Below are 27,990 nucleotides of genomic sequence, written 5' to 3'. Positions count from 1 at the left end.
CTCTTTCGCTCTCAAAAATAAATAAACCTTAGAAGAAAAGAATGTTTGTATCCTGATTCTTAGACCAATGTATTTTTTCTGTCTAGCTTTCTGTTTTGTATATGTTCCTATTCTTAGCACTGACAGTAAATATGGGACTAATGGTCTTATTAGGGTTCTTATACTATAAAATGAGAAACCACATGAGCTGATAACAGAATTTAAAAAATAAATTTAAAAAATAATGTCTGAAAGCTCTTCCAAAGAAATTATTATCAAAGTTCATTAAAAAATAAATCTCAAAAAAATTATAAAATCTCATAATTGTCATGTGGGTTTAGCTACTACTGTTCTACCAATCTGAAGATCTAAAGAGATTAAGAAGACATGTTTTTAACTCTTAAAGTACGTATAACTCAGATAAGAAACATGTATAGAAAACTATGTTTTGTATAATTTTATGTGTAAAGGTATATAGTATTCAATATGTAAGTAGGAAAGGTAATTAAAAGTGGAAGTACTTTTCTTCTTGTGGTATTGACAGAAGCCTTATCAAAAAAGGATGAGTAGGACTTAAAAACTGTTAAGTTATTCCAGCGAGAGAGGCAAAGTGTGTAAGATGAACTGTCAAGTTTGGTTTAGAAAAAAGGGTAGATCTGGCCAATTGTTCATATTGAGGGTGGGGGGAGCAGTGTCTAGTTGGAAGATAAGATGAAAGTGTTAATATGGCCCTACTCTGTGTGCCTTGAATGCCAAGGGGATTTGGCTTTTTTCCTTTATGTGATGGGGTTTTTAACTGGGAACATAATATATTAATAACCCAGAATCTTAATCTAGTGTCATTGTGTAGGGTGGATCTAAGATGGAAATGGAACTATAGGGATGAGCTAGGAAGCTGTTACAGAGGCCAACAGGTAATGTACTTCAAGTAACTTTTTTTTCCCCCCTATTTTAGGATCTCGATGCTGGTGTAAGTGAACATTCAGGTGATTGGTTGGATCAGGATTCAGTTTCAGATCAATTCAGTGTAGAATTTGAAGTTGAGTCTCTCGATTCAGAAGATTATAGCCTTAGTGAAGAAGGACAAGAACTCTCAGATGAAGATGATGAGGTAGTTTTATTTCTCTATAGTCTGAATTTCTTAAATATTTTCTGTATTCATTGATACTATTTGAAATTATAATGTATTCTGATTTCACTTAATCTTTGACTCTTGTTCAAACTGGAATATTTTGTGGACTTCAGGCTTTTGTAGTTCTTTGATTTATACTCTTGTAACTATAAATGTCAAAAAGTCAGCAGTTCTTAATGTTCTTATAAAAGTCTTATTTAAAAAAAAAAAAAAATTCCCCTCTTTGGGATGCCTGGCTGGCTCAGTGGGTGGAGCATGCAACTCTTGATCTCTGGGTCATGATTTCAAGCCCCATGTTTTGGGGTAGAGTTTACTTAATAAAGTTAAATTTTAAAATTGCCCTCTTTTAATATTAATTTACTTGAAAAAAATTTTTTTAATGTTTATTTTTTGAGAGAGAGACAGAGTGCAGGTGGTGGGGGGGCGGGCAGAGAAAGAGTGAGACACAGAAACCAAAGCAGGCTCCAGGCTCTGAGCTGTCAGCACAGAGCCCAATGTGGGGCTTGAACTCACAAACTGTGAGATCATGATCTGAGCCAAAGTCAGACGCTTAACCAACTGAGCCACCCAGACGCCCCTAATTTTTAAAGTAAAGTATGCACACAGTTAAAGTCACTGGAGGTGACCACCTTCAACATTTCTGGCTGTTTCACAGTTATTTAATATCCCCATATTTATAAAATAAAAATGCTTATACTGAATTTTTTGCCTTATTCATTTTAAACATCCTGTTGCCTTTTTACCATAGTGGGTGAGGATTTCATGGTCCTTCATTTTTCCCCCTCTATTTCATTCAACCTCTGTCTCAGAGGTTCTCATCTATAGTAGTACATGCTATTTGTTAGGACTTACCACTAAGAAGCCTTCCTGGTTAAGGAAAAAAAGGTGATAAATTGATGTTGATGGATTTATTTTATTAGGTATATCGAGTAACTGTGTATCAGGCAGGGGAGAGTGATACAGATTCATTTGAAGAAGATCCTGAAATTTCCTTAGCTGTAAGTATACATCTATTTTTTTAAGGAATCAAAACATTGAGGTTAACATTAGAAAAATATGCCTAGTCTACTTCCTGACATGAGGTAATTTCTATAAAGCTAAAATCCTTTTTAAAAAGTTTTAAAGCATTTTTTTCTTTTACTTGTTGTGTTGGAATCTGTTACTACATTTTTTAGGGGTTTTTTGGTGGTAGGATATGAACTTTTAAATAATTTTTTATTGAGAATTTCAAGCATGTACAGCATAGAGAGTAGTATAATGTATTTCTAGTGTATTTATCACCCAGCTGTAATAGTTACAAACATTTTTCCCATCATGTTGATTTGTACTAGAGAATGAGGTAGGTAGGGTTTGCCATTTAAGAATTCAGGACGTTCACATTTCATGCTTCATAAGGTTCCTGGGGTATTGGAAGTTGGGTTTTTTACTGTATATTAAAGCTTTAATTTTTTTTTAATGTTTGTTTGTTTAGAGAGAAAGCAATAAGGGGAGGAGAGGAGAGAGAATCTCAAGCAGTCTCTGCACTGTTGGTGTGTAGCCCAATGCGGGGCTCAGTCCCATGAACTGTGAGATCATGACCTGAGCTGAAATCAAGAGTCGGCTGCTTAACCGACTGAACCACTCAGATGCACTGCTTTAATTTTTTTTTTTTTTTTTTTTTAATGTTTATTTTGAGAGAGAGAGAACATGAGCAGAGGAGAGGCAGAGAGAGGAAGACAGAGAATCCCACGCAGGCTCTGCACTGCCGGTGCAGGGCCTGACACGGGGCTCAAACTTATGCACTGTGAGCTTGAATTGACCTGATCTGAAATCAAGAGTTGGGTGCTTAACCGACTGAGTCACCCCAGTGCCTGTAACTTTGTTCTTTTTAAAAAAAAATTTTTTTTAATGTTTATTTTTGAGAGGGAGCGAGTGCAAGTGGGGCAGGGGCAAAGAGAGAAGGGGACACAATCCGAAGCAGGCTCCAGGTTCCAGGCTCCGCACTGTCAGCACAGCCTGACACAGGGCTCGAACTCACAAACTGTGAAATCATGAGCTGAGCCAAAGTTGGACGGACACCCAACCCATTGAGCCACCCAGGTGCCCCTAATTTTGTTCTTAATGCCTTTAGTTGTATTTGAATAGGAAATCTCATTTTTCTTGGCTGAGTTGGAAACTATTATCTAAATGCAAAAAAGGTGAAATTGTAAAATTCAAAAAAAAAATTTTTTTTTTTTTTGCTGTAATAGAAAATAATTCAAGTAACTAGTTGACTTACTTTATGCCAGACATAGATCCTACAGTTTATTGGGGTCTTTGAAGCACTTTCTCCCACATGTTATAAAACTTTTGTCTTTGGTTTTATCAGTTGGGTAGCAACCTACATTGAGAACTCGAACTAATGTACAATAGTGAACAGTCTCCATCCCTACTGCTGATGTCTTAGGCATTTGTGAGGCAACTTAAAAATGGTTATATTGGGGCACCTGGGTGGCTCAGTCAGTTAAGCATTTGTTGATTTCAGACCAGGTCATGATCTCACAGTTTGTGAGTTTGAGCCCTGTGTCAGCTCCAAGGGCTCTGCACTGACAGCACAGAGCCCTCCCTCTCCACCCCTCCCCCCCAAATAAATAGACAGTTTTTAAAAAATGCTTATATTATTCATGGCAAGTTTTACATGTATGTTGTCCTCAGGCAAGAAACATGCTTCAGTTAAGATAGTGGAATAAGAATATATTCGTTAAAAGAGCCTGGGGGATTTAAAGGGGGTTTGTTTTCCAAATTGCATGATGGTGGAAAGGTTGGGAAATAAGTTGAGATATGGGAGAAGCAATAAGCAGTTACAGAGGTGAGAACACAGAAAAGCATAGTTAAATAAGGGGCATACATTTCGGATAGTGACAAGGATGACAGATTTTAGGTGGCCGTGATTGCCGAGAATGTTTTAGCATTTCCTTTGTGGATGAAATGAGGGAAACTCCCTTGAGCCCAGGTTTTAGAGCACTTCCAAGGCAGTCTTAGTCAGTGGCTCATTGGGCAGTGGTTTCGTCTAGATTGATTGGTAGACATTGGGCCTAGGGTTGAGCCTTTAAGAGAGTGAAGTGGGTACAGGCCTCATTTCAGAGTAAAAGACTACATCACACTCGCTTCAACTAGATGAACCAGCTGTATCTATGTCCCCAGATAACTTTATTGGCACGTGGTTAAGATCATGGTGAATACATTTTTTGTTTTACGATTCTTCAGCATAGTTTGCCTGAAAAAAATAGATACTTTATGTGTGTTGTTATAATCTCATGCTTGAGGAAAGATTGTTAATGTGTTGAATGTTTTATATAAAAATAAAATGCTGAAAATTGAACTCTGATAGATTTTATTTCAGACATACTGAAGTTGCTAGAGTTGGCTATGAGTAGTTGTTAAAGGGTTACAGAAACGAACTCTTTTTTCATTGAAGGACTATTGGAAGTGTACTTCGTGCAATGAAATGAATCCTCCTCTTCCACCTCATTGCAACAGATGTTGGGCTCTTCGTGAGAATTGGCTTCCTGAAGATAAAGGGAAAGATAAAGGGAAAATGCCTGAGAAAGCCAAAGTGGAAAACTCAACACAAGTAGAAGAGGGCTTTGATGTCCCTGATTGTAAAAAAACTACAGTGAATGATTCTAGGGAATCATGTGCTGAGGAAAATGATGATAAAATCACACAGACCTCCCAATCCCAAGAAAGTGAGGACTATTCTCAGCCATCAACTTCTAACAGCATCATTCATAGCAGCCAAGAAGATGTCAAAGAGTTTGAGAGGGAAGAAACACAGGACAAAGAAGAAATCGTGGAATCTAGTTTTCCCCATAATGCCATTGAACCTTGTGTGATTTGCCAGGGTCGACCTAAAAATGGTTGCATTGTTCATGGCAAAACAGGACATCTTATGGCATGCTTTACTTGTGCAAAAAAGCTAAAGAAGAGGAATAAGCCCTGTCCAGTATGTAGACAACCAATTCAAATGATTGTGTTAACTTATTTCCCCTAGTGGACATGTCTATAAAAGTAGAATTCTATATTTCTAACTATATAACCCTAAAAATTTAGACAACATGAAATTTTTTTTACACATATCAAAGTGAGAAAGTATCTCCGTACATGTAGATTTATTTCTTCTCTAGTATAATTTACTTTGGGAATGGGAATAGTAAATACTTCCTTTTAGAAAAATTTCACTTCTGTTTATATTCTCTGTTTGGGTTTTAATGTAATTCGAGTTCGATATGTAGGTCATCCTTAACCCCGCTACTCATATTTTAAATGATCCCCACTTTGTTAAAATTTAGGGACGTATCTGATTTAAAAAAATACAAGTACATTAAATGTAAGTTATGTACATTCAGGGTATGGAATGCAGTGATTATGCTACTTAGAAAACATTCAGATCTGCAGATGGTTTCATTTGCCATGCCTATCCATTGTCTAAATTTTTAGGTTTAGTATACATAAATTATTTATTGATTTACAAATAAAAATACTAAATGTTTGATTAAGCATTGTTTCAAGAGTGTGATTATTGGATCTTATAATTTTTCTGTAATGAGCTTTGTTAAAATAGAAATTATACTTGAATATCCTCTATTTGGGTAATCAAAGGTACAAGTCTGAATGTGCTTCTATTTTTGGAATGGCCATCACTGCTGTTATGTCAGTACACATATTAATGGACAGCTTAATGTAGTTGGGAGCATCCAAGGCAACGAATAAGACCCAGCTTCAGAGAATGAGGTTACATGGTTTAGTAGGGCCAGGACATGCTGTTTTCTCCCTCCTGTTCACTTGTGTTATCACATGGCAGATTGGCTTAAGTGGTTTCTCAACAAGTGATGGTGAATGTTCTGGAAGGGTATAGCTGGGGCTGGGAAGGGAGTTGGGTAACCACCTTGCTACCTGTCAGCATGAAAGCTCCTTGTAATTACCTCTCATTTCTCTGCATCATCTCTGAAACTAAATTCCATGAGGCCAAGATCCTTTTCTTGATTGTGAGTGACACAGATATATAGGTGTTTGATAATAATTTGAGTCAGTCACATCATTGGAACCTGTCTTGTAAAGCAGGAGTCCACAGGCTCCAAAGCCAGACCAGGGGTAGCTGTTGTCATCATTAAGTGCACTTTTTAATTTTTAATTTTTAAATTTATTTTGAAAGAATGTGTGTGAACCCACCTGTATGTGGGGGAGGGGCAGAGAGAGAGAGAATCCAAGCTGTCAGTGTGGATCCCCATGCAGGGCTTGAACCCACAAACCACAAGATGATGACCTGAGCCCAAATCAAGAGTTGGACGCTGAACCAACTGAGCCACCCAGGTGCCCCATTTGTTAATTTTGAGTTTTAATGAGTGTTTTGAAGATACTGGTTAGAGTGTAGATGTCTGTTGGTTTAGGGTGATAACTGGAAGTTGTCATGGCATTGTGAAAAGCTTGTACTTGGTCATTGTTTGGGTTTTGAACTGGGTTTGATTTCATCTTTACAAAAAAGTGTTTATCTTAAAAAAATGCCATCTGCTTAAAATTTTTTGGCCATATTATCTGTCATAGAGCCAGCTTTCTCTTCTATATAGTAGGGAATTTTTGACATCTAAAAATACTTTAAAAAGATAAATATTTTAGTGCAGTAGCACACAGGTGTTTAGAAGTGTTGAATATGTTTAATTATAAATTGGACTGTTAACATGAACTAAATAAAAACAGAAAACAAGAGCAGTCTCAAGTGACAAGCAGATGAGACTCCCCACAATGTACACATTAAAATAATATATTGAATGAGGGAACCACAATTGATTATTTTTAGGAGGGGGATGATCCTAAAACATACTTGAATTTTTATCGCTGTCTTTTAAAGCTCTTCTTTAAAGATTCATGTTTTAAAAAACTAATAGGGGTGCTTGGGTGGCTCAGTTGAGCATCTGACTTTGGCTCAGGTCAGGATCTCATGGTTTGTGAGTTCGAGCCCCATATCCGGCTCTCTGCTGTCAGTGTGGAGCGCACTTCAGCTCCTTCGTCCCCCTCTCTCTGTACCTCCCCCACACATGCTCTCAAAAGTAGACATTTAAAAAATAATTAAATAAATTGACCGACATCTTCCTTTCATCTCGTTTTAGTCCCACAGATTTGTCTTCAGAATATGACTGTTTAGATGTCCTAACAAGCTTATTACAATATCTCACATTACAAATTACAAAATTTCAATCCTTTCTATTGTTGTTACTGTCATGTTAGATGAATTCCATTTAAACATCTCTCAGTTAAATTTTAGTACTTTTATGTGTTAATTTGGTTCACACCTTCCCAGTTGACACCCTACCCTGCATTATTAGCCCTTCTTCAAGATCACAGTAAAACCAATCAAATTGACTTCACTGGCTTTGGTGTCCCCCATATTTGGTGCCTTTATAGATATTTACAGATAGCTTCATGTTTCCCTGATTTGAAGACAGAAAAAACTTAATTCTATTTCTTGTTGGATATTATCTCAAATGTATTGCGTGTTCATTTAGACTTTTAGACTTCTCTGTGAAACAGCTTTCTCTTCCCCACCATTGTCTTAAACCCTTTTGGTGCAAAAGTTCATTTCCATCTTCTCGCATGACTTATTTTTATCCTAGTAGAGTGGGAAGGGCTAAATTCAAATAGCAGATCTGGTACTTGCTTGCTTTGTAACCTGAGAATTACAGACAAATACATGGAGCTTAGGATAGGGTCTGGTTAGGTAGTGAGGACTTATAAATGGTAGCTTTTAATAATATTTTTCTTGTAGCCAATTGTGACCATAACAGTGCCAAAACCCAGCTAAAGTAGCCTTGAATTAACCAGATCTTTTTTCTCCCCTACATTGTCTCAGTTCTGAGGTACTTTGTTCACACTTAAATTTACTGACGTGTTGCTTTGTACCTTCTCTCCAAAAGCAGGTTGTAATATCCATTTGTATCTCTTTCTTCCCCCCAGGTACCGAATATAATGCATTGAATATAATGCATTGTGTGCACAGTAGGCATTCAGTAAAGGATGGTGACTGGCAAGGAAAATAGCCGTGTAGTTTTCTGAAATTTACAAGAGGGGAAAAGACAGTTTTAAAAAACATCCTGAAAAAATATTGTCTGCAATATTGCAATAAATTACTTCAATGGCAAAAGAAACATTCTGAGAACACAGTGGTCTTCAAAAGTTGATACGGTATCAGAATTGTACCAGAATTGGTAAAGCTTTGCTTAAAATATCCCTCTATGTAAAAGTTCTTCCACCTTTTCTCACATTTATTTCCTTCTTTTTTAAGAGGTATGTGGGGGCGCCTGGGTGGCTCAGTCAGTTAAGGGTCCAACTGCAGTTCAGGTCATGATCTTGCAGTGAGTTCGAGCCCCACATCAGGTTCTGTACTGACAGCTCAGAATCTGCAACCTGCTTCAGATTCTGTGTCTCCCTCTCTCTCTGCCCCTCCCCGGCTCACACTCTGTCTCTGCCTCTCTTTCTCAAAAATAAACATTTAAACACATTAAAAAACAGAGGCATGTGAGAAGACCAAATCTCTTTAGTTAAGCACTTTTCTAACCACCAGGTGGAAGCATAGCTCCAGGAGCTCTCTGAAGGCCTCCATTAACGGAAGGTAGACCCTTAACAGAGTGGACAGAGCCCTCCCGGAACAGATTGCTGGGCTGGAGAGCAGAGACGTTGAGTGAGTTGTGAGTGAGTTCTGCTCTTGGTTGTTAAAACACAAACTTCCCATCTTGGTCCTAGAGTCCTTCACTATTCATCCTTCAGAACTCCCGTGTCCTTGGTCAATGAGGGAAAACCATTTTTAAATTAACTTTGACTTAACCAGGTGTTATTTCAACATAAACTCTGGAAATGTTTAATGAATACGTAAGAAGGTGTAACAACTGCCTTTGTAAACTGGTGTTTCTAAAATTTGAGGTTCTACTGTTTAAATCATTTACTTTTCTTATAAAAAAAATAGAAAACTTCTAAATAAATAGAAAATTTTAGGTGTGCCTGGGTGGCTCAGTTTGTTAAGCATCTGACTTGGGCTCAGGTCATGATCGCACAGTTCATGAGTTCAGGCCCCATGTCAGGCTTTGTGCTGACAGCGTGGAGCCTGGAGCCCACTTCCGGAGTTCTGTATCTTCCCTTCTCTCCCTGCCCCTCCCCCACTCACTCTCTTATAAACATTAAAAATTTTTTCTTTTAATAGAAAATTTCAAAAAAAAGGGGGCGGGGTGGCGCTCCTGAATGGGTCAGTCAGTTAAATGTCTGACTACAGCTCCGGTCATGATCTTACGTTTCGTGAGTTGGAGCCCCACGTCAGGGTCCGGGCCGTGGAGCCTGCCTCGGATTCTGTGTCTCCCTCGCTCTCTCTCTCTGCCCCTTCCCTGCATTCTCTCTCTCTCTCCCTCTTTCAGAAAATGAATAAAACATTAAAAAAATTTAGAAAAATAGAAAATTTCAAAAATGAAGTAGGAAGAAAAGCACATAATTCTGCCATCCAAAAAATGGACTGATCACTTTTTTCTTTTTCCCCTGTCTAATATTTTAAAAATTAGCTTATTTTAAAATTGTACCTTGCTTTTGGGGGTAGTGGGAAGTAATGGACCCTCTAAGGAGCTGCAAATTCTGAAATCTAGTAAAAATATTCCAGGGAACTTCTGCCAGAGGTTTCCTATTATAATGAATTCTCTTTAGAAAATAGAAAAACTGTTCCCAATTTGTTTTCTAATTTGAGATACTTGTCAAATTTGATACTTTTCTAATTTGAGATACTTGTTTTCTAACTTGAGATACTTTTTTGAAATTCGTACCACTAAACTAGCCATTTCCTACTCACCTATGTCTCATTTAAACTATTGTTTACATGTTTCAGAGGGCAAACTTGGGTCCAGCCTCTCTGTCCTTGGCTAGAAATTTGACATCAGGGGTTACAGTGATTAGGGTTAGGGACTAATTTTCCAGTTCCTATAGGGGGCAAATCTTTGTTTATAACTACGCTCTGTGCTTCAAAAGCACTTTTAATTCAAAATTTATTACTCTGGACAAAAGACTTCCCCCTACATCAGCATTTCCCAAAATGTGTTTGGTAATCAAGGAATTTAAGTTCAGAAGGATGGTACTGGGCTAAATTATTTCAAGAAATGGTTCCCTGGCTATGTTTGGAAAATCCATTTCTTTCCTGCATTTCTCATTAATGTGCATTCTTAATTTTGCAGGTTTTTTTTTTTTTTAATCACAAGGCACATTTTCATCTATCATCTTCCCCATGGTAAAAAGTAATTTGGAATATATATAATAGGGTGGGTATACATCATATCATATATATAAACCATCCTGGGGTGACTGGGTTTTGAAGAGTTGCAATATTCTTGCTTCATAAAAAGGTCATTAAATTTGGTCTTTCCCAGGCTTTGTCTGGTGGTAATCAGTTCTGTCCGGTATGGGGACTTTGTTACACTTGCAGATTTGTTTTTAAGGTAACGTAATGAAAAGAAACAGTATTTTTTGCTTACATGAATATTCTTTATTGAGTCAGAAATACTCAAATTTACTGAATTCAGAGGTAGTCTTGGCTCTACCCAATAAACTTTATTGTCCTAGACAACTTGTGCAAGTCTTTAATTACAGTGCAGAAGGTCACTGAGAAAACATAAAATTAGCTGTGAAACATCTGATAAAAGGCTATGGAGTAGTTCATATGCTAAAGTAGGATAAAATGTTTTGTGAGCAATAGAGTATCTGCTTATTAGTGATATAATGTAAAGTCTCTAATGAAGTTTAACTCTTTCCCTAAACTTCTTAGTTATTGTGAGGGTATGTGTGTTTTGTTTGTTTTGGCTCTTTTAGGTGGGAGGTGGGTAGAAAATGATTTTTAAAAGTCATGAGGAAGATATAAAGGATTGGTCATAAAATAGATATATTGTCCCTGCAGAATAAAAACCAAACTTCTCAATTAGCAGCTAGCCCTGTTGCAATGAGACAATATACTGTGCTCATTTTTTCTGGATTCCTTAGGAAAATGTATTTCCAGCCTGGTATCAGTTATTTTTACTCTCTAAAGGTAGAGGTAACTTCTTACAACATTTTAAAAAACATTACAAATAAAATTCTATTCTGGAGCAAAACACAACATTGATTTCTTAGACATTCAGAAATGCTGAGAGGAGGCTTTTAACAGTTCTGATACATCCAACAGCTCAAGGTTAAATGTGATAATTAAGCCCCAGAATCAACCTTGACACTTATCTGCAGGGACTTACCATTTCTCTAAAATATTCCCCTCCATTTAGATGCATTCATGTTAACATTTATCATAATTTAAGTAGATACATGAAAGAAACCTTTGTTACCTTCATGAGATTCCTTAAATATTATTAAATGCTCATTCTAGCTAACCAGTGATTGTTTTCAGGTCAATTCTGTTTATACCTGGGGGAAGGGACCTGGTCTTTAATAAGGTATATTATACTGCCTTCAAAATATGCCACCTAGTGTTAATTGTCCTTTCTCTGCCTGGGCAAGTAACAAAAAATTGCATCAAAATACGGCATTTTCATACCACTGCTTTTGATAGTCACAGACTCAGTCAAGCAGGAGCTTGTACATTTTACAGGTAAGGAAACTATGTGGGGTGGGTTTGAATTCAGATTCTTGCTTTCTAATTAAAATTTCACTCCCATGTTCTGTCTTCTTTTTCTCTCTCTCAAAAATCTTCACCATGTTGATTTCTCCATAAAAAGAATTATACCTGAACTCAGAACCTGGGGATTATAATCACCAGTCTAAGAGGGTAAAGAGACAGTACGGAAGGTGTCATACAGGGAGATTTGGGGCTCTGGTCTTAGTTGGAATGTCATGGCTGTTTCTCCTCTTGGACATTTAACTTGGTTAGTGGAGAGTGTAGCTGGGATTGAGTCATACTAAACTCTCACTACAAAGTTTACTTTTGAGCACAGCCATTGCTGCAAAATATATACCCTGAATGTACTCTGTGTTGAAGGTTTGGTTTAGATTTGTTTGGAGAGTATTTTACTTGTTTTACTTGTCTTTAAATGATTTTAAGTTTGATTCTGATGAAATTTCTGATTTTAAAAACATTATTTCCTTAAGAAATTTACACTAAAGCTCATGAACCACATCACATTTTGGTTTATGTCCCTTTGAAAATTGGTATCTTAGAAAAGGAAAAGCTATGACTCCAAAGGTCTGCTTGAAAAATAAGGCTTGATGGTAAATCGAATTTTATGTGCTTTGTAGAAATCCAAAATCATTTTCTGCAATACATACTTTCAAGTATATAATAAATTACGGTTTATTTAAATAAAAATGACCCAGATATTCAAGTTATTACCAGATTTTATAAGTGATAAAAAGACTACAAATTCTGTTTAGATTAACAAGTATGATTGTGTACATGTGAATAAGCTTGGCACAAGAATAGCTCCTATGTGCCCATGTGTCTCCCATTCACTTGTGGTTCTCATGCATTCACCATACACCAAACCCAACCAGTGTAGTTTCATTTTCAGATCCTGTAGAACTTCCAATTGAAAGACGAAGGCAACTCGCAGTCCATGAGCAATACACAGCACTTAGAAACCTGCTCACGGAGTTGCTATTTTTTGATGTCCCCCCCCCCCCTTAATTCTTATAATATTTTAAGACGGGTTAACTCTCATGATAGCAGAGAACAGTTGCTTCAAATTGAGTACTAATGGTAAAAATTTTGTTTTCTAATTTAAAAAAGGTAGCTTGTGTTAACAGGTAACATGTTTACTATGAACCTTAGGATAAATGCGAAGCGTAGTAAAAACACCATACTTGAATTTATTTGTTGACATGTATTTGAAAACACTCTTCTGTCAGTGTTACTACTGAGCTGGAGATTGCCAAAGCATTGGACCTCATTTGACAAAATGACTCAAAGCCCAACAGTTTCTGAGAGAGACTGGGAGTAGTAGGTTTGTGGAACTCTTCACTCATTCATTCAGTTTCTGCTATGTACTGGGCTCTGAGGATATAAAAATGAATTTTCCCAAACAAATTAAATACACTCTGGCCTCAGAGCTCACATTCTATTAGGGAAAATCATACATGAAAGTAGAAGATCATAATACAGTTGTAAATTCAATAATAGAGGTAACACATTAGAAAAGCAAAGAGGAAAGGTCTCCAGATTGGGAAGGGGTTGATGGGGTGGAATGGAATGGAATGATGGTCAGCAGAGACTTCCTAGAGGAGTTGATACCTGAACTGAATTTTAAAGGAGTGGGAAAGAAAATGTCGTGGTGGGTCAGAATGGTATTCCAGATATAGTACACAAATAGCACATTAAGTGTATAGGAGCTACAAGCAGTTGACTGATGGTTTTTGTTTTGAGTAGATCCTCTTCCTCAGTGCCATGTAGAAGATGGACTTAAAGAGGAGAAGGCTGGGCACAAGAGACTAGCAAAACTGTCACCGTGGTGCCAGTGAGCTATGGTGGCCTAAACTTGACAACGTTACTAGCCATGGAGAGAGGGAAGATCAATCAACATTTGTAATTAACATCAATCTTTAGTGACTGACTGAATATATGGGATGAAGGAGGAGAAGAAACTGTCAAGGGTAACACTCAGGTTTCTAGTTTGGTGGTACCAGTCACTGAGACAACTACAGGAGGAAGAGCAGCTCTAGAGAGAAAAATGTGTGTGATTTCTACATGAATTTGAGGTACCTGTGGGTCATATCCAGGTAGATATGTACAGTGGGAAGTTGGACTGGAGTTTGAAGCTCTGGCAAGAGGCTGGACTTACACATTTGGGGGTCATCAGCGTAACTGATGTGGCATCTGAGCGCAGGAAGGCAGGGACACTTAATTGACCTGTTGTTTTGGGGCTCTGTAGACACAACCTTGTCATCCCATCAGGCCCATGTTTTTGTGGGCCACTGAGACATTGTTGCCTATTTTCTCTCCTCAGAACATCTGATAAATGAAATTTTCCAGTGCTATCATTTCTCCACGTGCTGAGAATTAATTATATTTGGCACTAGTAATTACTATATATCTTCACATCTAGCATTCACCACAGGGTTTTGTATATAGTAAGTAATCAATGAATGTTCATCTTCATTGCTTATATTCATCTGGCTCTCTGTATACAAAATTAGCTCCATTTTTTTCTTGCAGGAACTTCTTTCTTGATTCTCAAGTTTTTCTTACAAATTTCTAAGACAACTTCAAGATTGAGCATAAGTGGATAGTACTTGAAAGGTAGGTATCTTCCATTCATCAAGACTAAATCATTGCTTTTGTTATCACCACACATAGCTTGCTGTGATTTGGAAACAACCATTTATCTTCTTAGGGAAGGACCATGAAGTTTATTCAGTCAAGGTCCCACAGAGGGAGTTGAGAGTTGCAGTAACCTGGCATGAGTAATCCCTGATTCCAGGTGATGATGGGGAGTGTGTTCCATATTTTGCTTTATTTGACAAATATGTGAAAGACAGTCACTAAAAATAAGAACAGACTAGGCTTTGTTGCCTCTGACTGGCTTGGCAAATCACTATATAGAGGAATCTTAGAACATGAAGGATTTGATACTGGGATAGAATCCAGTTGCACTCTGAATGGAAGTAAAATATCCTTTTTAAGAGCACTGAAGTTCTGGGATTTTTCTGGAATAACCACGTTTGTGAGGTATGGATCACGCCCTGGGACTGTAACCTGAGAGGAAACAAGAAACAATTATTTTCTATATGCTAACTACTTTGGATGTAAATTAAAAAAAAATAAAATTATAAAAAAATAAAAATGTTAAATAAAAATATATTATCTTAGAAAAATAAAGAATAAAGCCAATGACTTAAAAAAAAAAAAAAAAAAAAAGAATTCTCTGAGTGATTTCAGATGTTTTGTGGGGCCAGCACTAAAAACACTGATGTCTACCACTACAAGTGTGCCCTCTATGAAACACATGTAACCATCTGCCAGGCCTCCCCAGCTGGTAACCGCTTCAGTCCTGCTCACTGAATGAATTGTCCAATGCCCATTGATATGGACCACCGTTGCTAATGCTGTTGCCCCAAGAATTATAAAGTGAAATAAGACAGGTCATTTATTTGGAGATGTAAGCCAGGAGAAGAAAGCCACAGACTGTATCCCTATCATATCTATGGAGAGCAAAGGTAAAGAGTTGACAGTTTCCCTTTGTCCCAAGTCTGTACTTATATCCTGATTGGGTATCGATATTATTCGTAAGTGGAATTCTTTTTTTAATTTATTTCATTTTCCTTGCAGCTGATCTAAGTGTACAAGTTTATTGCTTCCTCAAAAAGCTTTGATTTTACCCAGTTTTCTCCATGAGTTTGAGTCTTAAGCTAGATTTATTTTTTTGGTAGGAGATGTCAGAAAAAATACGACAAATGCTAACCTAGCTACAGACCATGTCCACTAAGAAATACTTTTACTATATATGGTAGAGAGGGAAAAGAATGGGGAAAATCATTTATTGGGCACTAATATATATTTCAGTCATTCATTTCAGCTTCCAAAGTCTTGCCTTCCACTCTTATCCCAGAACTAGTAGCTAAAGCCAATAGGTACTACATTAGTCTAACTGGAAATGAACAATTCATAACTTTGTAAGTGTGTGACTTATTTTTGGGATTACATAAAAATAATTTAGCTTCATTACAAGGAGCCCCCTCCCCTTATCATAGAATGGAAATGTCAGTGTAACAGGAACATAAGGGGCCTTTTAAGGCAAAGATTCACAGTGAATTGATGTCTTCCTGGTTCTAGGAGAAATTCTTAAGAGGATTAGCAGTTGATGAGCCCCCACTGCTGAGCACTGTGGGGATAACCTACGGAACAGAGAAGCTCTGAATCCTGCAGTTGTATAAATTGAAAAACATGCCTTTCATTATTTCACCTTTATAAAATACAAGGCCAGTTTTTACCACAGAATAGATGACTTTTTTCCCCAGGAGTCACTCTGTACAGAACGACTACCATAGCTGGGATCAGACTCACTAAGCAAAGCAGAAGAATCTTGAGTTTCTTAGAGAAAGTCAAATCAAAGAGGAACGGGCACAACCTGGTCAACTAAATGAGGTACTTCATTTAATTCATTTACAAAAACCCGTTTGCGCTCAAACTAGTCCAAGCCTCCTCCTAGGAAGAAATGACTCAAACATCTTAATAAAATTAAACCTGGAACTTGACTTGGATTGATTGGAACTCACCATCATTTGCTTATGAAAGGGCTGCAAAATAGGTCGGTCTGTGGATCAAATTTTATTTATAATGAATTCTAAGGAATCTGTGCCCCAATCCGCTTAATAGCAGAAATTATGTTTCATGAAATGGGTGTTAAAATGGTATTCCATGAAGCTTGGAAGTACTTTGGCTACATTGTTTAATTATTGTTATTAATAAGGGTCATTCTGTCTTTTATCATAAAAGGGATCAAAAGAAATAGAACTTGGCTTCTATTAAAAACATTGCCAGTTGGGGAAAAACATGATTTTTTTGGTTTGTTCCTATCACTCTCACCCTCTCCCACTCCCTACCAGATGCCATGTCTGATGTTGTCCTTTCCTTCTGTCCTGATGTATCTACTTCTGGGACTTTCCAGACTTATTTCAGATTCCTTCTGGGTAAGTATTGCAAGTTCTAAAGTGTTTTAATAACAATAACTAGGGCTGTATACTTACATTTATTATGTAGGACCCAGGCAAGAGAAGGAGATAATACTCTCCAAATTTGTTGGTTCTATAAGGGCAGATATGTTTTCTGTTTTGGACTTCTACAATTACATTGGGTAACGGATTTCCATTCTGATCAAAAACTTGACCCTTTACACCTGCAAGACAAAAACAGCATTAAATGTTAATACCGTGTTTTATGACATATAAATTCTTGTAGTTACTTAAGAAAAATAAGCCCAATATTTATTAAGTTGTCTTGATAATAACAATAAAGTATTTAAGGGAAGGTAAACTGTTTCAAAAAATTGAGATCTAATTGTCACATAACATTATATTAGATTCAGATGTATAACATAATGATTTATTTGTGAAATGATCACCATAATATATCTAGTTAACATAATTCAAAATTTTTTCTTGTGATGAGAGCTTTTAAGATTTACTCTCAGCAAATTTCAAATATACAATATAGTATTATTAACTGTATTCATTGTGCTAAACATTAAATCCCCAGGATTTATAACTGGAAGTTATACTTTTTCACCAGCTTCACCCATTTTAGCCGCCCCATGCTTCTGGCAACTGCCAATCTGTTCTCTACAAATCAGTAGGAATTTTTTGTTTGTTGTGTTTTTTAAGATTTTATTTTCAAGCAATCTCTACACCATATATGGGGCTTAAACTCAACCCTGAGATCAAGAGTTGCACACTCCACTGAGCCAGCCAGGTGCCTCTGTTTTTTGTTTTTTTTTTTTTTAATTCTACATAAAGGTGATCATATGGTATTTGTCTTTCTCTGTCTGACCTTTCACTTAGCACAATGCCCACAAGGTCCATCCATGTTGTTGCAGATGGCTGGATTTTTTTTTTTTTTTTTTTTTGTATGAAGAAAAAGTGATGTGCATATACATTTTTTTTTTTTTTTAATTTTTTTTTTTTAACGTTTATTTATTTTTGAGACAGAGAGAGACACAGCATGAACGGGGGAGGGGTAGAGAGAGAGGGAGACACAGAGTGGGAAGCAAGCTCCAGGCTCTGAGCCATCAGCCCAGAGCCCGACGCGGGGCTCGAACTCGCGGACCGCGAGATCATGACCCGAGCTGAAGTCGGACGCTTAACCGACCGAGCCACCCAGGCGCCCCTGCATATACATTTTCTTTATGTGATCATCATTAGACCCTGAGGTTGCTTCCATGTCTTGGCTATTGCAAATAATGCTGCAGTGAATGTGGGGGTGCAGATATCTTCTCAAGTTAGTGTTCGATTATCTTAGGATAAGTACTCAGAAGTAGAACTGTTGGATCATACTGTGTAGCTCTTTATTAATGTGAGGAACCTACATAGTGTTCTCCACAGTGACTGCACCAGTTTACATTCCCAGCAACAGTGCACAAGGGTTCTCTTTTCACATCCTTGTCAATACTTGTTTCTTGTGTTTTATTTTTAGCCATTCTGACAGGTGTGAGTTGGTGTCTCATTGTGGTTTTGATTTGCGTTTCCCTGATGATTAGCAATCTTGGGCACCTTTTCATGTACCTGCTCGTCGTCTTTGGAAAAATACCTCTTCAGATCTTCAGCTTAATTTTTAAGTTGGATTGTTTGGGTTTTTTGTTTTGTTTTGTTTTGTATGTTTGTTTTTTGCTGTTGTGTCGTAGGAGTTCCTTATATATTTTGGCTATTAACCCCTTACCAGATATATGATTTGGAAATATTTTCTCCCATTCGATAGGTTGCCTTTTCATTTTATTGATGATTTTCTTTGCTGTGCAGAGCTTTTTAGCTTGATATAGTCCCACCTGTCTTATTTTTTCTTTTGTTGCCTTTGCTTTTTGGTATCAAATCCAAAAAAATAATTGCCAAGACTGATGTCAAGGAGCTTACCACTATGTTTTCTTCTAGGGGCTTTATGATTTCAAGTTGCATATTCAAGTTTTTAATCCATTTTAATTTTTGTGTATGATATAAGACAGTGGTCCAGTTTGCTCAGCACCATTTATTGAAGAGACTGTCCTTTCCCATGTATACTCTTGGCTCCTTTGACATAAATGAATTGACCATATATGCCTAAACTTATTTCTGGGCTCTCTATTTTGTTCAATTGATGTATGTGTTTGTTTTTATGCCAATATCCTACTGTTTTGTTTACTATAGCTTTGAAGTATAGTTTCAAATCAGGAAGCTTTGTTCTTCTTTCTCAGATGGCTATTCAGGGTTTTTTGTGGATGCATACAAATTTTAGGGTTGTTTGTTCTCTGTGAAAAACACTGTTGGAATTTTGATAGGTATCGCACTGTGTAGATTGGAGTTGTATGGACTATTTAACAATATTAATTTTTCTAACTAATGGATTATCTTCATTTATTTGTGCTTTTAATTTCTTTTATCAAAGGTTTATATTTTTCTGTGTACAAGTCTTTCTCACTTCCATGGTGAAATTTATTCCTAGGTGTTTTGTCAATAATGCAGTTTTAAATGGGATTGTTTTCTTAATTTCTCCTTCTGATAGTTTGCTATTAGTCTAGAGAAATACAACAGATTTTTGTATATTGATTTTGTATCCTTCAACTTTACTGAATTTATTAGTTGTAACAGTTTTTTGATAGAGTCCTTAGGGTTTTCTATATATAGTATTGTGACTTGAAAATAAGTGAGGGTTTTACCTCTTCCTTTCTGTTTTGCATGCTTTTTATTTTTCTTACCAAACTGCTCTGGACTTCCAGTACTATGTTGAAAAAAAGTGGTGAGGGTAGGTGTCCTTGTCTTGTTCCTGATCTTAGAAGAAAAACTTCTACTGTTGATTATGAGGTTAGCTGTAGGCCTTTCATATATGGCTTCTATTATGTTGAGGTACATTCCCCTCTATACCCACTTTGTTGTTAGTTTTTCTAAATGGATGTTAAATTTTGTTAATTTTTTTTTCTTCATCTATTGGGATATTATTTTAATCTCTCATTTTGTTAATGTGGTATATCATGTTGATTGATTTGTGGATGCTGAGCCACCTTTGCATCCCTGGAATAAATCACTTGATCAAGGTCCTTTGAATGTATTGTTGAAGTTGGTCTGCTAATACTTTGTTGAGGATTTTTGCATCTGTGTTCATCAAGTATATAGGCTTGTTATTTTCTTGTAGTGTTGTTGGTTTTGCTATTGGGGTAATGCTGGCCTTATAAAATGAATTTGAGAGTTATCTCCTCTTCTGTTTTTTGGAAGAGTTTAAAGAGGACTGGTATTAACTCTTCTTTAAATGTTTGGTAGAATTCACCAGTGAAGCTATCTGGTCTTGAGCTTTTGTTTAAATTAGGAGATTGCTGGCATATTTTTTATTAGTAGTAAAAGGTCTGTTCAGATTTTCTATTTTTTTTCATGATTCAGTCTTGGTAGGTGTATGTTTCTATGGATTTAACGATCATCTAGGTTGTCTAATTTTTTGATGTACAATTGTTTAGTCTTTTATGATCGTTTGCATTTCTGTGGTATCAGTTGCAACATCCCTTTCATTTCTGAGTTCTTGCTCTCTTTTTCTTGGTGAGTCTAACTAAAGGTTTATCTTTAAAAAAAAAAAACAGCTCTTAGTTTTGTTGATCTTTTTATTGTCTTTCTAGTTTTTATTTCATTTATTTCTTCTCTGATCTTTGTTCCTTCCTTCTAATTACTTTGGGCTTAGTTTGTTCTTTTCCCCTAAGTTGAGAACAAACTAAGTTGAGGTGTAAAGTTAGGTTATTTTAGATTTTTAAAAATTTTAATTCCAGTAAACATACAGTGTTATATTAGTTTCAGGTGTAAAATATAATAATTCAACAATTCTGTGAGATCTCAGTTTCTTACTGTTGGCATTTATCCCTAAGAACTTCTTAGAATAGCTTTTGCTGCATCCCGTAAGTTTTGCTATGTTGTGTTTTTATTCGTTTCAAGGTTTTGATTTTTCTCTTTGAGCCACTGATTGTTCAGTAGCATGTTGATTCACATCTGAATATTTGTGAATTTTCCAATTTTCTTCTAGTAATTGATTTCTAGTTTTATACCACCATTGTTGGAAAAGATGGTCAATATGATTTCAGCTTTGTAAACTTATTAAGACTCATTTTGTGGCATGACATAAAATTTATCCTGGAGAATGTTCCATGTGCACTTGAAGAAAATGTATATTCTGCTGCTGTTGGATGAAATGCTCTGTGTTTATTAAGTACAGCTGGTCTAACGTGTCGTTTAAGGTCAGTGTCTTCTTAGTAATTTTCTGATCTATCCATTGGTGAAAATGGAATATTAAATCCCATTACTGTTATTATATTGCTGTCTATTTTCCCCTTTAGGTCCGCTAATATTTGCTTTATATAGTTAAGTACACCTATATTAGGTCTTCTTGTTGGATTGACTCTTTTAGAATTATATAATGACTTTGTCTCTGATCACAGTATTTATCTTAAAGTCTGTTTTGTTTTTTTTTTTTTTTGTTAATATAAGTATAGCTATCCCAGCTTTCTTTTGGTTTCCATTTCCATGGAAAATTTTTCCATCCCTTCACTTTCAGTCTGTGTGTGTCCTTTTGTCTTGAAGTGAGTCTTGTGAAGGCAACATACAGATGGGTCTTGTGGTTTTTTTTTTTTTTCTTTTTCCTCCATCCAGCTACTCTATGTCTTTTGATAGAAGAATTTAGTTCATTTACATTATAGTCATTATTGATAGGTATGTACTTATTGCCATTTTGGTAATTGTTTTCTGGCTGTTTTATAATTCCTTTGTTCTTATTCTCTTCCTTTGTAATTTGTTGGATTTCTAGTGTATGCTTAGATTCCTTCATCTTTTATGTATCTATAGGTTTTTGCTTTGTGGTTACCTTGAGACTTACATAATACAGTCTACTTTAAGTTGATAATAACTTGATAGCATTCCAAACCTTTGCATGTTTACTCCCTCCAGCCCACATTTTACATCTTTTTACCTTGGGATAAACAAATTATTGTAGCTATATATTTGCTTTGTTTTTTAATGCTTACAATAGTTTTATAAGTGATAAACCCACTAACTTTACAACATTAGATTATTCGGAATTTTATTAAATATTTTTTACTAGTGAGGGGGGCGGGGTGGAGGGGTGGTGGAAGAGAGAGAGAATCTTAAGCAGGCTGCATGCCCAGCACAGAGCTGACATGGGACTCAATCCTATGACCCTGGGATCATGATCTGAGCCAAAATTAAGAGTCAGATGCTCACCTGATGGAGCCACCCAGCCACCTCTTCCAGTCTTGGAGGAGTGGTCTTTTGTGGATGAACCTTATAATTCAACTCTGCCCTAGCTCTTGGTTGTTTCTCAAACCTTTGTGCTTGTCTAAGCAGCCTACTTTATTCTTAGTAGATCCCAGTAGTTGAAGTTGTACCAAGACCTGTCAGTACCTAGATTGAGGCTGATTAGAAGCCAGACCTTTAGGCAGAGGCTCTTAAAGTATCCAAAAAACCTTTCAGGGGGAAGACTGGGGACTGGATGTGTCTCCCTGCTCCCTTTACACTGAGCCCTGGGGTGGTAGCCAGTTAAGAACTATTTGTTTGCCAGTGTCCTGTTGAACCCATGAACACGAACCCCACTGGCTACCAGAGCTACCAAGAGGTACCAGACGCTTGCATAAACTCCTTTTTGGGAGACACTGGTGACCTGGAGGGAGAGAGAGTGCAAACATGGTGTCTGCTGGCCTCCATCTTTGGAGAATATTTCAGTAGACCCCTAGATGTGTGTTAAATATAGGTGTCTGCCCTTCAGGCCAAAGCTTTAAGAGCAGCAAATAGGCCTCTTTCACAAAAAAACCCCCAAAACTGGGTATCTTTCAATTGGTGGGCTCTGCACGAGGCCCTGGCAGGTAGCCAACTGAATCTGTATGAATCCTTGAAGTTCGATATAGCCTTGAGGGTCTTGTGGATGCAAGTCCCATGGCTTTCAAAGCGAGGTGTTTTGAGGGATTGTCTCTTTGGTGTAGCTCTTAACAGTAGGGTGCCAAATATGGGGTTCAAACCCTTTGCGGCTCAGGGAGAAGCTTGGAGGTGTAAGTTCCTTCCTGATGTGTGCCTGCACCAGGGACGGGGGTGTATGGCAAGATCGTGTCTCAACCTCTCCCACTCATTGCAATATAGTTTTATTCTCCCTCACCCAATGTGTAGGAATGGCTCAGGTAGTTTTTGGGTTTCTTTCAGAGGAAATTGCCCCATATGTAGCTGTAGATTTGGTGTGTCTGTGGGAGGAGAGGAGTTCAGGATCCTCCTACATTGCCATCTTGAACCAAAACTAGGAAAACTTATTTTTGGATGTAACTTAAAATACAGTCAGGCTACCAATTGTATATATAGGCTAAATCTGTTGTCAAATATTCCATTAATAACACATTACCAAAATGAGAGAACACAGATGACAATGTAAGTCCATTCCTTTCCTTTCCAAGTTGTCTACTCAGTCACCAAACTACTATGACATTGCCCTCAGTGGATTCCATTAAATCCTAAACTAAAAAATGCCAGTGTATTTACAAAAGGGGGTGGGGAGGTGCCTGGCTGGCTCAATCAGTGGAACATGTGACTCTTGATCTTGGGATTATGAGTTTGAGCCCCATGTTGGGTGTAGAGATTACTTAAAAAATCTTTTTAAAAAGGCCAGTGTACTTATAATAAGATACTTATCTATGCAAGGGACTTAAGAGTTTTGTCTCCTGGTCAAACTACATGTGAAACAATTATAATCACAAGATTGCTTGGAATCATGGAACTGATTGAAGGTGTCTTATTACTAACAACAGGAGTGAACATTTAGTGACCAGTTAGTATGTTTCAGGCTCTATGGCAAAGTGCTTAATGTGCATATTCTCTGAATCCTCACATCAATATTATCACAGTTTTACAGATGAGGAAACTAAGGCTTTGGATTATTAACTAACCTTAATCTCGTACAGCTAAGTGGTACAGCATGGCTGTAAATCCACACTAATCCCCAGAGCCCCCACTGAATCCAGGACCACACCCCACCCCTCAAAATTTCAGGAGTACAGTTGACAAAAGGCCATTTATATTTAAAGATTCTTCTCATTTTAGAGGCGCCTTGGTGGCTCAGTTGGTTGGGTATCCAACTCCTGGTTTCGGCTCAGGTCGTGATCTCACAGTTCATGAGATGGAGCCCCGCATCAGGCTCAGCACTGCTGTGCAGAGCCTGCTTGGGATGGTCTCCCCCACCCTCTCTTTTTTTAAGTTTATGTATTTTGAAAAAGAGACTCTTCTCATTTTAAATGTTACTTTTCACCTTCTAGTTTGCTCACTTAATGACAAATCATCTTAATGACATAAGACTCCACAATGAAAAAATGACCCTGAACTATCCCCAAACTATCTACTTTGTAATTATTTACTAGAGCAGAAAAATATGAGGCACATACTAGTTTCCTTCAGAAAAGTTTAAAATGAAACATCTTTGTCTCAAACATTAAACAGACTTCTGGTTGACCCAAGTTGCCTTTTACTTTCTTTCCTAATTCTTGACTCTTCATTTTTCCCCCCAGAGAAGGAATTACTAAATGTTGTATTTCCTTCTAGTATTTTCAGAAGACATCAGCTATGTTAACCTCAATTTTCATGTAATTTGTTCTTTTACCTCTTCTAAAAGTTTCGTTTATATTTATTTCTCTTACTTGGTATTTATCCTTTTGGTCTTTAGGTAGTACCCAACCACAAACATCAGTCGTAAGTTAGTAGCCTGATTATGCATTTATTCGTTGGGTATCAGTGCCATTATTCTTTGAAGAAATACTTCCATCCTGCCCTTCTTAGGAAGTCCTTTGACACATTAGGTAAGTACAGATATGTCCCGTCATCACAGCTTTGTGTGACAGAAAGAACCCAGTTAAGTCTCAGTGTAAATCCCAGCTCCTAGGACTCTGTTTCATCACCTGTAAAACGGGGGTGATATGTACCACCTTCCAGCCCCTTCTATTGGTGCAGGAGGCCTTTCCTTCCCAGACAAGGTAGGCCGGAGACTTCCAGATGGGTCAAAGTCTCAGAGGCGTCTTAAGCAAGTGATGAAGCTAAGCCAGTGAATGCAAACACAGCTTGACAAATACCAGTACTTTCTTTAAACCACAGTAATACCCCTAAGAAGGTGTTTGCTCCCATCATCCCTAAGCAAAGATATTCTTTGGCTTCCTACTACATACCAAAATTGAGAGACCTTTTCCATCCAGTAACAGTAACCACACTGTCAATATTTTGAAATCGGTTTTCATTATTAAATTAGAAAAAGAAAATGCCTGCCTCTGTCTTAAACCACAAGGGGGCAGGGTTGATGTGCTTTATATATACTTTTAAGTAGATTGTGCATACCTGATTATAGGGACAGGCAGATAAATACTCTTTATGAAACCTAGTGTAAATGGACTTGTAAGCCCTCCAAATTAAGAATTACTTAACATGCTATAATTTGCATGTTAAGTGACAGTTTATAAAGCTCCTCGTTGGCATTAGGTCACCATGATATTTCAGAGCCCACCTTAATTCAGTGCTTAGCAAATAACTTTTACTGCTAGACTGAAATTCCAAAAATAGTGCAGTTATGTGGAGCATATTCCTTGTCCAGCTTGCAGTCACGCGTTGATGTTGATGGAGGAGAAATTTTACAATAGGCAGAGGAACATATTAAAGGTAGAAATACAGTAGAAAGGCTAAATGTGCCTTGTGAGGAAAATCTAGTGGTGAAATACCAGAATAGTAATCAGGAGAAGACCCAAAACAAAGCTTGATGATGTGAAAAAGGAGAAGGACCCAATAATCTAAATAAATGCTAATAATGACTTTTTTAACATCTTATCACAGAGAATCAGCCTACTTCATGAACTGGCTGAGACATTTGACACAGCCCTGTGAATTCACCACTAATCTTTGTGTGCTTGTGTTTTTGGGTGGGGGGGAGTGGGGGGAGGGTGCTGGAGGTTGGGGATAGAGGTATGAAAGGAGGGAGGGGCATCCATTTTAGGGATATGGAACCCAGAGAAGCCCTTAATTGTCCTTGCACTCAGCCCTGTACCCCCTGTTCTTCTGACACTTCCCTTCCTCAACTGCCTCTGTCTTTTTAGCAGGTGGAAAGCTTTGGCGTGAAGCACACAGAAAATTCCAGGAATTGTGCAGCTATATAGCAGGCCTATGAGGCAAACCTCTTCAACACAAACACACACCTTCTACTTGGGCTTGATGGGGTAGCATAACTATTGTGCCAATTTCTGATACGTTTCTTCCCCCAAGCCATATGAATGGAGAAAACTAAACTCTGGCAATGCAGAAGAGCCTTCCACACTCTGCCCAAAGAGACACAGCCTGGTTAAATACATTTGAACTCCCTGAATCCATCACCATCACAAGCAGTATGATGGTTTTTAAAGCAAGGTCCCTGAACCGGCAGCAGCATCTCCTTGGGAAAGATTAACCAGTCAAGGCACACTAAATCAAACTCTGGGGATGTGTTTTAACAAACCCTCCAGCGAGTCTGCCGTACATGTTCGAGAACAAACACTCTTGCCACATTTAGCCTGTCTATGACAAAGGCTAGATAGCTGTCAAAAAACAGACTAGACTGGGAAGGTTCCCAGGACCAGATCATTTGGCAGAGTTGCAGGCTGTGAGGGGTTTGAAGCTAATGGTGCCAGGTCACCAGCCCAGGACTAGAAAAAATGCAAAATGGCATGTTCAGGGTTCTCTGGATCTATGATATTGTGTGACAAGTGGCAAGCAAACTTGGCATTTTCTAAATGGGTGATGATGTAACAGAGTCATAACCTGTTTTCCTGGATCTCTTGCCAGATTTCTAGGGCTTCAACATGTAAAATGTGAAATACTGTGGATTTCATACCCCTACACTGAGTAGCATACCTCATGCTCTCTCTTATATGAACTGACAAGCATTGTAACTCTCACATGCTGCAGATATTCATACAGGGAAAATTCTTCATCATTAGTTCTGGTACTAAAAATGAGGCTGTACCGAGAAAACAAACAGGGACTTGCATTTTCTCAACCCAAACATTTTGCCAGATGCCATGTTTTGTGTTAAGAGGAATTAATAAGAAAAATCTTACAAACCTAGGTGCACCTGTTTTATATATTCAATCAATGAGGCTTTGTTTTTATTCCAGAAGAATGGAAGCTTCTCCTCATGAGGATATTTACAGCACGACAGCTCCAATGTAATTTCAAAACACTGGGCCCAGATGTAGTTGTAATCTTGCATTCCACCTAAACACAAGCATATTTAATTTTTTAAGGTCTAAAATTGGAACAGAGTCAAGTATCCTGTACCTTGGGGACAAATGAATCCGTTGCAAAGAAAGTACATTTAAACAGGAAAAGATGAATTTGACATATTAGCATATAAAGTCACGGCCTGCCATTTTATTACCCAGGCATGAACAGGCAATCCTAAATGTTCCCATATGGGTAACTGGATCAGAGCTAAGGTTCAACTGTGCATCAAAATCAACTGAGGGGCAGGGGAAGGGTCAGCCTTTTTTTCCCCCCCGATCATACATTACAAAAAGGATTCATCAATGTACATTTCTTCTGTGAAAATCATTTTAAACTGAGAGTGATACTTCTAAAAAATGTTTTTGCAAACCATTCATAAATACACATGTAAGCTAAGTATACTCATTCGGCGGAATAATAGTGGCTGACATTTAGTGAGTGTTCACTATTACCAGGCACCGTTTGAAGAGTTTGTCGCCCATATTTTACAGATGGGGAAACAATCGCTTACGGTAAGTAACGTGCCAGTGAAGGCCGAGCCCAGAGCACAGGCTGTCTTGCGGGCCCCGTGCTCTTATGACACGAAACTGCTTCAGGGGATGAAAGAAAGGCTGCTGTGCTAACTTTCGGGAGAGAAGGGACCCAGGCCCCCTTGCGTCCGGGGCTGCCGTCACCTGTGCTCAGTTTCTGGTTCTTACCTCTGAAAACCCAGTTTTCAAAAGGGTATAATCATATTTCCTATCTTCTAAGATGCAAGATTTTCATATTTTAAAATCTCTGAATTGGATGTGTCTTAAATTTGATGGCTAAAAACCATCATTGTGGCATGAGTTTGGCCAGAAACATTTGTGTTTTCTTCCTTGGTGGTACCGTGTATTTTCCAACCAGTGGCATCTTGGATTTTGAAATACGGTAACTTTGAA

General features: G+C 37.6%; 2 protein-coding genes and 1 long non-coding RNA gene across 19 annotated transcripts in view; 2 read left to right on the top strand and 1 right to left on the bottom strand.

Moving 5' to 3' along the window:
* Positions 1-9,114, top strand: part of MDM2 (MDM2 proto-oncogene) — a 30,880-nt gene extending 21,766 nt beyond the window's left edge. For 7 of the 9 annotated variants that reach the window (XM_058742065.1, XM_058742061.1, XM_058742059.1 and 4 more), the window contains 3 exons: positions 935-1,090; positions 2,032-2,109; positions 4,548-5,628. In XM_058742065.1, coding sequence (XP_058598048.1) covers positions 935-1,090; positions 2,032-2,109; positions 4,548-5,123 — 810 coding nt within the window. In that variant the 3' untranslated portion in view covers positions 5,124-5,628. Of the gene's footprint in view, positions 1-934; positions 1,091-2,031; positions 2,110-4,547; positions 5,629-8,080 lie in introns of those variants that run through there. The other 2 variants (XR_009265538.1, XM_058742062.1) reach the window with 2 other exon arrangements.
* A 3,806-nt stretch (positions 9,115-12,920) lies between these two features.
* Positions 12,921-27,990, bottom strand: part of CPM (carboxypeptidase M) — an 83,401-nt gene continuing 68,331 nt past the window's right edge. For all 8 annotated transcript variants that reach the window (XM_058742069.1, XM_058742067.1, XM_058742068.1 and 5 more), the window contains 3 exons: positions 26,906-27,058; positions 16,814-16,962; positions 12,921-14,822 (listed from right to left, as the gene is read on the bottom strand). In XM_058742069.1, the coding sequence (XP_058598052.1) occupies positions 14,580-14,822; positions 16,814-16,962; positions 26,906-27,058 (545 nt within the window). In that variant the 3' untranslated portion in view covers positions 12,921-14,579. The remainder of the gene's footprint in view (positions 14,823-16,813; positions 16,963-26,905; positions 27,059-27,990) is intronic.
* LOC131519231 (uncharacterized) lies at positions 14,821-26,908 on the top strand. Of its 2 annotated transcripts, XR_009265540.1 has the most exons (5): positions 14,821-15,283; positions 16,085-16,211; positions 16,673-16,756; positions 24,495-24,627; positions 25,906-26,908. It is a non-coding gene; the product is annotated as an uncharacterized LOC131519231 (long non-coding RNA). The 2 variants fall into 2 exon arrangements; XR_009265539.1 differs by having other exon boundaries at positions 14,821-16,211.

The sequence above is a fragment of the Neofelis nebulosa genome, chromosome 8, assembly GCF_028018385.1.
Source record: "Neofelis nebulosa isolate mNeoNeb1 chromosome 8, mNeoNeb1.pri, whole genome shotgun sequence".
Taxonomy (NCBI): Eukaryota; Metazoa; Chordata; class Mammalia; order Carnivora; family Felidae; genus Neofelis; species Neofelis nebulosa.
The sequence above is the reverse complement of the archived record's forward strand: the minus strand, read 5'-3'. Positions and strand labels throughout refer to the sequence as shown.